This window comes from Ranitomeya variabilis, chromosome 2 (assembly GCF_051348905.1).
Source record: "Ranitomeya variabilis isolate aRanVar5 chromosome 2, aRanVar5.hap1, whole genome shotgun sequence".
Lineage (NCBI taxonomy): Eukaryota > Metazoa > Chordata > Amphibia > Anura > Dendrobatidae > Ranitomeya > Ranitomeya variabilis.
In genome coordinates, this window is record NC_135233.1 from 616943125 (window position 1) to 616957642 (window position 14518).

At 49.6% G+C, this 14518-nt stretch overlaps 1 protein-coding gene across 1 annotated transcript in view; it reads right to left on the reverse strand.

Moving 5' to 3' along the window:
• ZC3H18 (zinc finger CCCH-type containing 18) overlaps positions 1-14518 on the reverse strand; it is a 72149-nt gene that overhangs the window by 6679 nt on the left and 50952 nt on the right. Inside the window, exons 10-12 of the mRNA XM_077288805.1 lie at positions 1563-1811; positions 1073-1180; positions 76-183 (exon numbers count right to left, since the gene is read on the reverse strand). Of these exons, the coding sequence (XP_077144920.1) occupies positions 76-183; positions 1073-1180; positions 1563-1811 (465 nt within the window). The remainder of the gene's footprint in view (positions 1-75; positions 184-1072; positions 1181-1562; positions 1812-14518) is intronic.

The following is a 14518-nucleotide window of genomic DNA, read 5'->3' on the forward strand; positions in this document are numbered from 1 at the left end:
ATGTATGTGCCCAATACAAAGCATGATGGCCGCTCCTGTGCATCAGAGGTCAGCTCCCCCTTATTTCGGACTCACCCTTTAGCGGCGGCGGCAGCTGGGGTAGGTTCTCCTTTGCCCTTCGCGGAGGCTTTATGTGGAGACGGCCTCGGTGACGGAGACGGTGATGAGGAGAAAGATCCAGACCTAAAAACAGAGATGGTAACTCCTCGCAGCAAGTGTGAAGGATACGTAATGTATGGGGGGGGGGGTGGGGGGGAGAAGAGGCATATAAGGTGAATGCGAGGCAACGAAATCTGCAAAGTGCAGGAAACACGGGGCTGCACTCACTGCAATGTGCACGAGGCGACAAACACCGGCAGCAGGGTGCTGGAGAACACGACCCGATGCCGCAGATTAGCTCTGCCTGTACGACATGCTGAGGAAGACCCCGTTATAGAGGAGAAACGCGTGACAAAAAAATCAGCTACGAAAGAGGGGTTGAAAAAGAGTCTCATGGGGGCGAGTGGTGCAGGTGACGTGTCCATGATCAGCACAACGTCATGGGCACAGCACGCCTCGGATGTGGAAGTGAGTGGCTCTGGATGGCGCCGGGGGACCCCTTTATACTGCTTGGGACAGCCCTTCACTACATAGCTGCCCCTGGATAGGCAGCCATCTATAGAGCGATGGGCACACAGTGGCGTTGTGCCCTCCTAATGTCTGTGCACCCCCTGCTATGTGTCCGTTACACAACGCCCCACTTTATCCCCTCACTGCATGGGTCTGCTGAATATTATTGTTCTCGGTTATCAGCCACTTCACTGGCTCAGTGAGTAGCGATCCGGGGAGAAAAATCTCACTCACTACTTAAATAAATAAAAAAAATACATATAAAAATAATAATAATAATAAAAAGAAAAGACTTTCATTGACAAGTTTGTGTAGAAACCAGGAATACGGGCTCCTCACCTGAAGTGTCAGTTCCCGGTACCAGGCAGACCGGCATGATTTCCACTTTCACAGCGGAGATTTAACCTTTTAGATTCGGAGTTATAAAAAACAGTAAAAACAGAAAGAAAAACGTAAAGGTTACCTGGAACGGCTGCCGGAAAACGAGCTGCGGCTGGAGTAAGAGCTGTACGATGAGGACCGAGAATGCGAGGACCCGGACCCCGAGTATGAAGACGAGCGAGAAGAGGACCTGAGAAAGAAATGTCACAAATCATCATGGAGTCTGTATAGGAAAACTGAGGACTTCATGTTTTACCCCCTCTGCTTGCAGTCAATGAATGGAAACCTCAGAGGCAATGATGTCACATTTCCCACAGCTGAGGGTTTGGGCCATAAACAACCTGGACTCCCGACTTTTCCATTGTAGCAAATACAAGGACTTTTACCAGGGCTGGATACAAGTGTAGCAAACCCTCAGCTGTGAGTAATACTTCACTATGGCACAAGTCTTGTCCAGAGTTTAAGCTATTGTTCGCAGGTGTCAGTCGGAGCTATATACAGACATGGTGATGTGACCACAAGGTATGGATCAGATCAGACTGCACCCCGCAGAGCGACCAGCGCTCATTTACCTGGATGAATTGGATCCAGAATCAGAGGACCCTGAGGTGCGGCGCCGCCTGCGCCCCCTGCTGGGAGAGCCAGACATGCCAAGTTTCCTTTTTGGGGACTTTGATCGACGCCAGGGGTCTTTCCACTCATCTGCCCTTTTTACGGACGTAGAACCAGATAAATTAGGGGCCACAGCAGATGCAGATGGATTAGCAGCCGACAAAGTCGCAACAGCAGGAGAATCTTTCTTCAGGGGTTCAATAGGGCGACTGTGGAAACAGAATAAGAAAACAACATTTCAGTACATTTCCATATTATGCAAGAAACCAAAGCGACGATATTCCAGAGATCAGCGGTGACATCACTAGAGATCAGCGGTGACATCACTGAGAATGCCTCCTATCCATCACCAGAGATCAGATGTGACATCACTGAGAATGTCTCCTATCCATCACCAGAGATCAGATGTGACATCACTGAGAATGCCTCCTATCCATCACCAGAGATCAGAGGTGACATCACTGAGAATGTCTCCTATCCATCACCAGAGATCGGCGGTGACATCACTGAGAATGCCTCCTATCCATCACTAGAGATCAGAGGTGACATCACTGAGAATGTCTCCTATCCATCACTAGAGATTAGCGGTGACATCACTGAGAATGCCTCCTATCCATCACCAGAGATCAGAGGTGACATCACTGAGAATGCCTCCTATCCATCACCAGAGATCAGCGGTGACATCACTGAGAATGCCTCCTATCCATCACTAGAGATCAGCGGTGACATCACTGAGAATGCCTCCTATCCATCACTAGAGATCAGAGGTGACATCACTGAGAATGCCTCCTATCCATCACCAGAGATCAGCGGTGACATCACTGAGAATGCCTCCTATCCATCACTAGAGATCAGAGGTGACATCACTGAGAATGCCTCCTATCCATCACCAGAGATCAGAGGTGACATCACTGAGAATGCCTCCTATCCATCACCAGAGATCAGCGGTGACATCACTGAGAATGCCTCCTATCCATCACTAGAGATCAGCGGTGACATCACTGAGAATGCCTCCTATCCATCACCAGAGATCAGCGGTGACATCACTGAGAATGCCTCCTATCCATCACCAGAGATCAGCAGTGACATCACTGAGAATGCCTCCTATCCATCACCAGAGATCAGCGGTGACATCACTGAGAATGCCTCCTATCCATCACTAGAGATCAGCGGTGACATCACTGAGAATGCCTCCTATCCATCACCAGAGATCAGAGGTGACATCACTGAGAATGCCTCTTATCCATCACCAGAGATCAGCGGTGACATAACTGAGAATGCTTCCTATCCATCACTAGAGATCAGCGGTGACATCACTGAGAATGCCTCCTATCCATCACTAGAGATCAGCGGTGACATCACTGAGAATGCCTCCTATCCATCACCAGAGATCAGCAGTGACATCACTGAGAATGCCTCCTATCCATCACCAGAGATCAGCGGTGACATCACTGAGAATACCTCCTATCCATCACTAGAGATCAGCGGTGACATCACTGAGAATGCCTCCTATCCATCACCAGAGATCAGATGACATCACTGAGAATGCCTCCTATCTATCACCAGAGATCAGCGGTCAAATCACTGACAATGCCTCCTATCCATCACCAGAGATCAGAGGTGACATCACTGAGAATGTCTCCTATCCATCACTAGAGATCAGCAGTGACATTACTGAGAATGCCTCCTATCTATCACCAGAGATCAGCGGTGACATCACTGAGAATGCCTCCTATCCATCACCAGAGATCAGCAGTGACATCACTGAGAATGCCTCCTATCTATCACCAGAGATCAGCGGTGACATCACTGAGAATGTCTCCTATCCATCACCAGAGATCAGCAGTGACATCACTGAGAATGCCTCCTATCCATCACCAGAGGTGACATCACTGAGAATGTCTCCTATCCATCACCAGAGATCGGCGGTGACATCACTGAGAATGCCTCCTATCCATCACTAGAGATCAGAGGTGACATCACTGAGAATGTCTCCTATCCATCACTAGAGATTAGCGGTGACATCACTGAGAATGCCTCCTATCCATCACCAGAGATCAGAGGTGACATCACTGAGAATGCCTCCTATCCATCACCAGAGATCAGCGGTGACATCACTGAGAATGCCTCCTATCCATCACTAGAGATCAGCGGTGACATCACTGAGAATGCCTCCTATCTATCACCAGAGATCAGCGGTGACATCACTGAGAATGCCTCCTATCCATCACCAGAGATCAGCAGTGACATCACTGAGAATGCCTCCTATCCATCACTAGAGATCAGAGGTGACATCACTGAGAATGCCTCCTATCCATCACTAGAGATCAGAAGTGACATCACTGAGAATGCCTCCTATCCATCACCAGAGATCAGAGGTGACATCACTGAGAATGCCTCCTATCCATCACTAGAGATCAGAAGTGACATCACTGAGAATGCCTCCTATCCATCACTAGAGATCAGCGGTGACATCACTGAGAATGCCTCCTATCCATCACTAGGGATCAGCGGTGACATCACTGAGAATGCCTCCTATCCATCACTAGAGATCAGCGGTGACATCACTGAGAATGCCTCCTATCCATCACTAGAGATCAGCGGTGACATCACTGAGAATGCCTCCTATCCATCACCAGAGATCAGCGGTGACATCACTGAGAATGCCTCCTATCCATCACCAGAGATCAGCGGTGACATCACTGAGAATGCCTCCTATCCATCACTAGAGATCAGCGGTGACATCACTGAGAATGCCTCCTATCCATCACCAGAGATCAGAGGTGACATCACTGAGAATGCCTCCTATCCATCACCAGAGATCAGCGGTGACATCACTGAGAATGCCTCCTATCCATCACTAGAGATCAGCGGTGACATCACTGAGAATGCCTCCTATCCATCACCAGAGATCAGCGGTGACATCACTGAGAATGCCTCCTATCCATCACTAGAGATCAGAAGTGACATCACTGAGAATGCCTCCTATCCATCACCAGAGATCAGCGGTGACATCACTGAGAATGCCTCCTATCCATCACCAGAGATCAGAGGTGACATCACTGAGAATGCTTCCTATCCATCACTAGAGATCAGAGGTGACATCACTGAGAATGCCTCCTATCCATCACTAGAGATCAGCGGTGACATCACTGAGAATGCCACCTATCCATCACTAGAGATCAGCGGTGACATCACTGAGAATGCCTCCTATCCATCACCAGAGATCAGCGGTGACATCACTGAGAATGCCTCCTATCCATCACCAGAGATCAGCGGTGACATCACTGAGAATGCCTCCTATCCATCACCAGAGATCAGCGGTGACATCACTGAGAATGCCTCCTATCCATCACCAGAGATCAGAGGTGACATCACTGAGAATGCTTCCTATCCATCACTAGAGATCAGAGGTGACATCACTGAGAATGCCTCCTATCCATCACTAGAGATCAGCGGTGACATCACTGAGAATGCCTCCTATCCATCACTAGAGATCAGCGGTGACATCACTGAGAATGCCTCCTATCCATCACTAGAGATCAGCGGTGACATCACTGAGAATGCCTCCTATCCATCACCAGAGATCAGCGGTGACATCACTGAGAATGCCTCCTATCCATCACCAGAGATCAGCGGTGACATCACTGAGAATGCTTCCTATCCATCACTAGAGATCAGCGGTGACATGACTGAAAATGCCTCCTATCCATCACTAGAGATCAGCGGTGACATCACTGAGAATGCCACCTATCCATCACCAGAGATCAGCGGTGACATCACTGAGAATGCCTCCTATCCATCACCAGAGATCAGAGGTGACATCACTGAGAATGCTTCCTATCCATCACTAGAGATCAGATGTGACATCACTGAGAATGCCTCTTATCCATCACCAGAGATCAGCGGTGACATCACTGAGAATACCTCCTATCCATCACTAGAGATCAGCGGTGACATCACTGAGAATGCCTCCTATCCATCACCAGAGATCAGCGGTGACATCACTGAGAATGCCACCTATCCATCACTAGAGATCAGCGGTGACATCACTGAGAATGCCTCCTATCCATCACCAGAGATCAGAGGTGACATCACTGAGAATGCCTCCTATCCATCACCAGAGATCAGAGGTGACATCACTGAGAATGCCTCCTATCCATCACTAGAGATCAGAGGTGACATCACTGAGAATGCCTCCTATCCATCACTAGAGATCAGCAGTGACATCACTGAGAATGCCTCCTATCCATCACCAGAGATCAGCGGTGACATCACTGAGAATGCCTCCTATCCATCACTAGAGATCAGAAGTGACATCACTGAGAATGCCTCCTATCCATCACTAGAGATCAGAAGTGACATCACTGAGAATGCCTCCTATCCATCACCAGAGATCAGAGGTGACATCACTGAGAATGCTTCCTATCCATCACTAGAGATCAGAGGTGACATCACTGAGAATGCCTCTTATCCATCACCAGAGATCAGCGGTGACATCACTGAGAATGCTTCCTATCCATCACTAGAGATCAGCGGTGACATCACTGAGAATGCCACCTATCCATCACTAGAGATCAGCGGTGACATCACTGAGAATGCCTCCTATCCATCACCAGAGATCAGAGGTGACATCACTGAGAATGCTTCCTATCCATCACTAGAGATCAGAGGTGACATCACTGAGAATGCCTCTTATCCATCACCAGAGATCAGCGGTGACATCACTGAGAATGCTTCCTATCCATCACTAGAGATCAGCGGTGACATCACTGAGAATGCCTCCTATCCATCACTAGAGATCAGCGGTGACATCACTGAGAATGCCTCCTATCCATCACTAGAGATCAGCGGTGACATCACTGAGAATGCCTCCTATCCATCACCAGAGATCAGCGGTGACATCACTGAGAATGCCTCCTATCCATCACCAGAGATCAGCGGTGACATCACTGAGAATGCTTCCTATCCATCACTAGAGATCAGCGGTGACATGACTGAAAATGCCTCCTATCCATCACTAGAGATCAGCGGTGACATCACTGAGAATGCCACCTATCCATCACCAGAGATCAGCGGTGACATCACTGAGAATGCCTCCTATCCATCACCAGAGATCAGAGGTGACATCACTGAGAATGCTTCCTATCCATCACTAGAGATCAGATGTGACATCACTGAGAATGCCTCTTATCCATCACCAGAGATCAGCGGTGACATCACTGAGAATACCTCCTATCCATCACTAGAGATCAGCGGTGACATCACTGAGAATGCCTCCTATCCATCACCAGAGATCAGCGGTGACATCACTGAGAATGCCACCTATCCATCACTAGAGATCAGCGGTGACATCACTGAGAATGCCTCCTATCCATCACCAGAGATCAGAGGTGACATCACTGAGAATGCCTCCTATCCATCACCAGAGATCAGAGGTGACATCACTGAGAATGCCTCCTATCCATCACTAGAGATCAGAGGTGACATCACTGAGAATGCCTCCTATCCATCACTAGAGATCAGCAGTGACATCACTGAGAATGCCTCCTATCCATCACCAGAGATCAGCGGTGACATCACTGAGAATGCCTCCTATCCATCACTAGAGATCAGAAGTGACATCACTGAGAATGCCTCCTATCCATCACTAGAGATCAGAAGTGACATCACTGAGAATGCCTCCTATCCATCACCAGAGATCAGAGGTGACATCACTGAGAATGCTTCCTATCCATCACTAGAGATCAGAGGTGACATCACTGAGAATGCCTCTTATCCATCACCAGAGATCAGCGGTGACATCACTGAGAATGCTTCCTATCCATCACTAGAGATCAGCGGTGACATCACTGAGAATGCCACCTATCCATCACTAGAGATCAGCGGTGACATCACTGAGAATGCCTCCTATCCATCACCAGAGATCAGAGGTGACATCACTGAGAATGCTTCCTATCCATCACTAGAGATCAGAGGTGACATCACTGAGAATGCCTCTTATCCATCACCAGAGATCAGCGGTGACATCACTGAGAATGCTTCCTATCCATCACTAGAGATCAGCGGTGACATCACTGAGAATGCCACCTATCCATCACTAGAGATCAGCGGTGACATCACTGAGAATGCCTCCTATCCATCACCAGAGATCAGAGGTGACATCACTGAGAATGCTTCCTATCCATCACTAGAGATCAGAGGTGACATCACTGAGAATGCTTCCTATCCATCACTAGAGATCAGCGGTGACATCACTGAGAATGCCTCCTATCCATCACTAGAGATCAGCGGTGACATCACTGAGAATGCCACCTATCCATCACTAGAGATCAGCGGTGACATCACTGAGAATGCCTCCTATCCATCACCAGAGCTCAGCAGTGACATCACTGAGAATGCCTCCTATCCATCACCAGAGATCAGCGGTGACATCACTGAGAATGCCTCCTATCCATCACCAGAGCTCAGCAGTGACATCACTGAGAATGCCACCTATCCATCACTAGAGATCAGCGGTGACATCACTGAGAATGCCTCCTATCCATCACCAGAGATCAGCGGTGACATCACTGAGAATGCCTCCTATCCATCACTAGAGATCAGGTGTGACATCACTGAGAATGCCTCCTATCCATCACCAGAGATCAGCGGTGACATCACTGAGAATGCCTCCTATCCATCACCAGAGATCAGCGGTGACATCACTGAGAATGTCTCCTATCCATCACCAGAGATCAGAGGTGACATCACTGAGAATGCCTCCTATCCATCACTAGAGATCAGCGGTGACATCACTGAGAATGCCTCCTATCCATCACCAGAGATCAGCGGTGACATCACTGAGAATGCCTCCTATCCATCACCAGAGATCAGCGGTGACATCACTGAGAATGCCTCCTATCCATCACTAGAGATCAGCGGTGACATAATCACCAAGAATGCCTCCTATCTATTTTCTGCTAGGTCTCATTTCTAGCATTATCACTTATGTACTTAGGCTTCATACTTGGCAGATTCTCGGCTGTTTCTGCAGAACTCTTTGCTGCTTATCTCCACAAAGTTTTGTAATTCATTGTGGTATTCCTCACAGGGGGTCCTGTGGGCTGCAGATTTCTGCAGGTGGATTTGATGATGTTTCCTCTGCAGGTGATGTAAGCGCTGATTGTCAGGGGGAAGCTCTTACATCACCGGCGGAGGGAAGGAAACAATTCCCGGGAAGCAGTGGTGACAACACCACATAATTACCTGCCGCACTGACAATATGCAAATACTGATTATGTGGGCAGGTCGCCTCCGTACTATGGCTGCTGAGCCTCCTCTGTTTGCTTCTAGGTGCAGGGATGTTTGCCCAGCAGGAGAATTTGGGACAATGAGACACTGCTATCTATGGGGGCTGATATATGTTATACAGGCCTTGTGCTCTGCTATCTATGGGGGCCGGTATGTTATATAGGACTTGTGCTCTGCTATCTATGGGGGCCGATATATGTTATACAGGCCTTGTGCTCTGCTATCTATGGGGGGCCGATATATGTTATACAGGCCTTGTGCTCTGCTATCTATGGGGGCCGGTATGTTATATAGGACTTGTGCTCTGCTATCTATGGGGGCCGATATATGTTATACAGGCCTTGTGCTGTGCTATCTATGGGGGCTGATATGTGCTGTATAGATGTTGTGCTCGGCTATCTATGGGGGCTGGCTGATATATGTTATACAGGCCTTGTGCTCTGCTATCTATGGGGGCCGATATATGATATATAGGACTTGTGCTCTGCTATCTTTGGGGGGGCAGATATGCGATACATAGGCCTTGTACTCTACTATCTTTGGGGGGGGCAGATATGCGATATGTAGGCCTTGTGCTCTACTATCTTTGGGGGGGCAGATATGCGATATATAGGCCTTGTGCTCTGCTATCTTTGGGGGGGCAGATATATGTTATATAGGACTTGTGCTCTGCTATCTTTGGGGGCCGATATATGTTATATAGGACTTGTGCTCTGCTATCTTTGGGGGGCAGATATATGATATATAGGACTTGTGCTCTGCTATCTTTGGGGGCCGATATATGTTATATAGGACTTGTGCTCTGCTACCTTTGGGGGGCAGATATATGATATATAGGACTTGTGCTCTGCTATCTTTGGGGGCCGATATATGTTATATAGGCCGTGACCTCTGCTATCTTTGGGGGGGCCGATATGTTATATAGGCCTTGTGCTCTGCTATCTTTGGGGGGCCGATATATGTTATATAGGCCTTGTGCTCTGCTATCTTTGGGGGGCAGATATGCGATATATAGGCCTTGGGCTCTGCTATCTTTGGGGGCCGATATATGTTATATAGGCCTTGTGCTCTGCTATATTTGGGGGGCAGATACAGGGGTTGGACAAAATAATGGAAACACCTACCGTTTTGGCATCATAATCTTCGAACATGTGATAAACATGCAAACCATGACATATGGTAATGTTTTGTAGTTGATTATTCGTGTTATGTGATAAGTGTATGTAAATTAACTGTTGTTTTGCATAATTGTAAGAATATTGATGATAACTTGATACCAATGGCAGACCTCTCGGATTTTCAAAGAGGCCAAATTGTTGGTGCTCGTATGGCAGGCGCTAGTATAACAGAAAGTGCCCGAATGCTTGGCGTGTCAAAGGTACTGTCTCCAAAGTAATGACTGCGTTTGAAAGAGAAGGCAAAACGTCCGCAGCAAAGCACAGGTCCGGCCGAAAGTCAAAGTTGACAGAGAGACCGTCGGACTCTAAAGCGAATTGTGAGAGAGGATCGCAAGACCACGGCTCCGAAAATCACTGCTGAGCTCAATGAACACCTACAGAACCCAGTTGCCACGAAAACTGTTCGTCGGGAGCCGCACAAATCTGGATTCCACGGAAGAGCTGCAATTAGAAAACCGCTGCTCTCAATGACAAATGTTTCCAAGCGTTTAGAGTGGTGTAGAAACCTCCAGAATTGGTCCCTCGAGCAGTGGAAACGTGATATTCTCAGACGAATCATCGTTTACTCTATTTCCGACCTCCTGCCGAGTGTACGTTTGGAGACAGCCGAAAGAAGCATTCCATCCAGACTGCCTTCTCCCAACCGTAAAACATGGTGGAGGTTCTGTGATGATCTGGGGTGCTATTTCGTGGAGATCCGCCGGGCCAATGATATCCCTTCATGGAAGAATTAACAGCTGAGATTATTTAGGCATTTTGGGCGACCAAGTGCATCCAATGGTTCAAGCACTGTTCCCGGAGGGGAACGCCATCTTTCAGGATGATAATGCACCAATTCATACAGCTAAAATCGTTAAAGCATGGCGCGAGGAACATTCTAATGAAGTTGAGCATCTCATCTGGCCCCCACAATCCCCAGACCTCAACATTATTGAGCATTTATGGTCGATTTTAGAGATTCAAGTTAGATGTCGATTTCCGCGGCCATCGTCACTCAAAGAACTGGAGTGTGTTTTAACTGCAGAATGGGCTAAAATTTCTTTGGAAACAATTCACACCTTGTATGAATCCATACCTCGGAGAATTGAGGCAGTAATCACGGCAAAAGGTGGACCTACACCATATTAAACTAACTTTCGTTGATGTTTCCAGGTGTTTCCATTATTTGGTCCAATCCCTGTATATGATATATAGGACTTGTGCTCTGCTATCTTTGGGGGATATTGGGGTCTTGCAATGTATGACTATATGGCATCCTAGCAGAGGACTTTCCAAGGTCAGACGCTCTTTGGAGCCGCTCACGTGGTGCTGTTGTGAACACATGCGGCGGCTGCCAGAATTATATGGCTGCAATGATAGCGAGGAGCAGTGACGGTGTCGCGCTGCGCACACTGAGCGGCTGTGACAGTGGACGGGGTGGATGAGGGCGCTGCACAAACAAATCTCATTCCTCCAGGAAGAAAAAATAATCAGAAAAACAAGTGAAGGTGAGTAATTAGCAGAGGAAACAGCCGTCAATCATTCACTGCCTACGTAAGCCCGGAGCGGCAGAGCCGGGGCTGCGATCGTTATCTCGGGGCGCTCCGCAGAAAACGCGCTGAGTCTTGAGAAGTTCCTTCATAAACAATAGATGTTGACGTCCATCGTTTGGTGCTGGGCAGGAATACGACACAAAATACCGGCATTACATAGACAAGCGCGTCAATAAAGGCAGAAGAATCGCAATTCATGGGCGGTAATCAGCGCGCGGGACAAGATTACACGGATTATCAGCGTTTATGGCCCGAGGTGGCGGCAGATCAATCCTTCATCACATCCTGAGAACACGGCTGCAAAACACCAACAAACACCGTGTCCGCAGGCCGCTCGCCATCTGATGAGACAATATGGCGGAGCGAGCGTGCATAACTGCGGACATGTGCAGGAAGCGAACCCTGACGCTGCACGCTCAGGACAACTACTTGCACGTTTCACCAACCTAGATTACTGAGCTAGCAATGTGCAAGTTTCATGGGGGAGAATGGCTTGACTAGCAATCCCATATATTCAGCCCTTTATCTAAACGGCTCGACAAGCAGTATGCAAATTCAATGCAAATGAAAAAATAGCTCACGTGGTAATTACCTAATTTCACCAGATCCCAACGGTTTGATTGGTAACTACCTAATTTCTCTATATATCCGCTCCAGTTCACATCAGCTGAACTGATTCCCACCGATTAGAATTGCTAATATGGCAATCGCATTTCACTGCTCTATCAAAGAGGCGATTTGCATTTCTCCGGAGAGGCAGAGATACTGAAAATTCCCTAATTCGATGCCATGGTCAGGACGGTCACGTCATATACAAGATGAACGTGACAGAAAATGCAAAATGGTCGCAGCCCATCGTAGGTCGCAATGTGACTGTATAGGAAAACATTGGACCCGATGCGAAACGACGACGTGGCTGTAATACACCGGGGTGAAGCCGCACATCCGAGCAGAGCGACACTGCCGTCACTGATGCGCTAAGGACCGGTCTGATCGCTGGGATTCCAAGAACGGAGCGCTAACTGCACGCTGCACCAATGAAGGAGCGATGGACGCCAAGGTGGGCACCGCCGGCCTACTCCAATGCTGTGCAGCCATCACTCCGCTCCGGCCAGGGCTTTAAGACTGAATTCACACTGCAGAAATTCCTGCAACTGATCAGTTCCACTCATCTGAATGGGATTGCACCAGAACTGCTCGCAATGAGGGGCTTACAGGGGTCCGAGGGATCAGCACGTTACCACCTATTCTGTAGATTGGAGACAAGTTGCTAATTTAGGAAAAACTATTTTTTATTTTTTAATCTCACATCCAATAATCCAGAATGTCTGTTAATCTGGCACAGAACAAAAAGCAAAAAGTTGGAAAAAGTGTAAATCAACCAGAGGACTCGCATGCAGGCTGCACATTTACATTAAATTTTGGGTCATTTTTCTTATCTGATAATCCAGAATATCTGATGACCCCGAGGCCTATCACTCTCAGACGAGATGAAGATGAGGCAATTAATCCTGCACTCGCCAGGTTTACTGCCAGGTTTATTGCTCTGTCAATACGTCCTGAGTGGAGCGGATATCACGGCTGTAAATTCTGATAAACAGGAGGATCGGCAATCGGCAGACGCTGCGCCCCGACACTAGTAACGCGCCTCCCCCGCTGTGTCCTGTCCACGCTGGCGGCAGACCTTCCATGTCCACCATGTCCCTGCGTGCTCATCTGCTCACACTTTGAGGGGGGTTTCCACCAATGACAGATTATTGCCTTGTAAAGTTTACAGATAACCTGCGTTATTGCTCTGGGTCACCGCCAGATTTATGTCTTTACTGTCGATCCTGTCGATCATATAGTCGTGTTTATTGCTGTATCCTGGGACACAGGCACTGCATGATCTCAGAATACAACTACAGCCAAACTGCTGGAGGGGGGACCTGCCTGCTAGCCCCACACTGCTGGAGGGGGAACCTGCCTGCTAGCCCCACACTGCTGGAGGGGGAACCTGCCTGCTAGCCCCACAATGCTGGAGGGGGAACATGCCTGCTAGCCCCACACTGCTGGAGGGGGAACCTGCCTGCTAGCCCCACACTGCTGGAGGGGGAACCTGCCTGCTAGCCCCACACTGCTGGAGGGGGAACCTGCCTGCTAGCCCCACAATGCTGGAGGGGGAACCTGCCTGCTAGCCCCATACTGCTGGAGGGGGAACCTGCCTGCTAGCCCCACACTGCTGGAGGGGGAACCTGCCTGCTAGCCCCACACTGCAGGGGGGAGGGGGAACCTGCCTGCTAGCCCCACACTGCTGGGGGGACCTGCCTGCTAGCCCCACACTGCAGGGGGGAGGGGGACCTGCCTGCTAGCCCCACACTGCTGGAAGGGGGACCTGCCTGCTAGCCCCACACTGCTGGAGGGGGGACCTGCCTGCTAGCCCCACACTGCTGGAGGGGGGACCTGCCTGCTAGCCCCACACTGCTGGAGGGGGGACCTGCCTGCTAGCCCCACACTGCTGGAGGGGGGACCTGCCTGCTAGCCCCACACTGCTGGAGGGGGGACCTGCCTGCTAGCCCCACACTGCTGGAGGGGGGACCTGCCTGCTAGCCCCATACTGCTGGAGGGGGAACCTGCCTGCTAGCCCCACACTGCTGGAGGGGGAACCTGTCTGCTAGCCCCACACTGCAGGGGGGAGGGGGAACCTGCCTGCTAGCCCCACACTGCTGGGGGGGACCTGCCTGCTAGCCCCACACTGCAGGGGGGAGGGGGACCTGCCTGCTAGCCCCACACTGCTGGAAGGGGGACCTGCCTGCTAGCCCCACACTGCTGGAGGGGAGACCTGCCTGCTAGCCCCACACTGCTGGAGGGGGGACCTGCCTGCTAGCCCCACACTGCTGGAGGGGGGACCTGCCTGCTAGCCCCACACTGCTG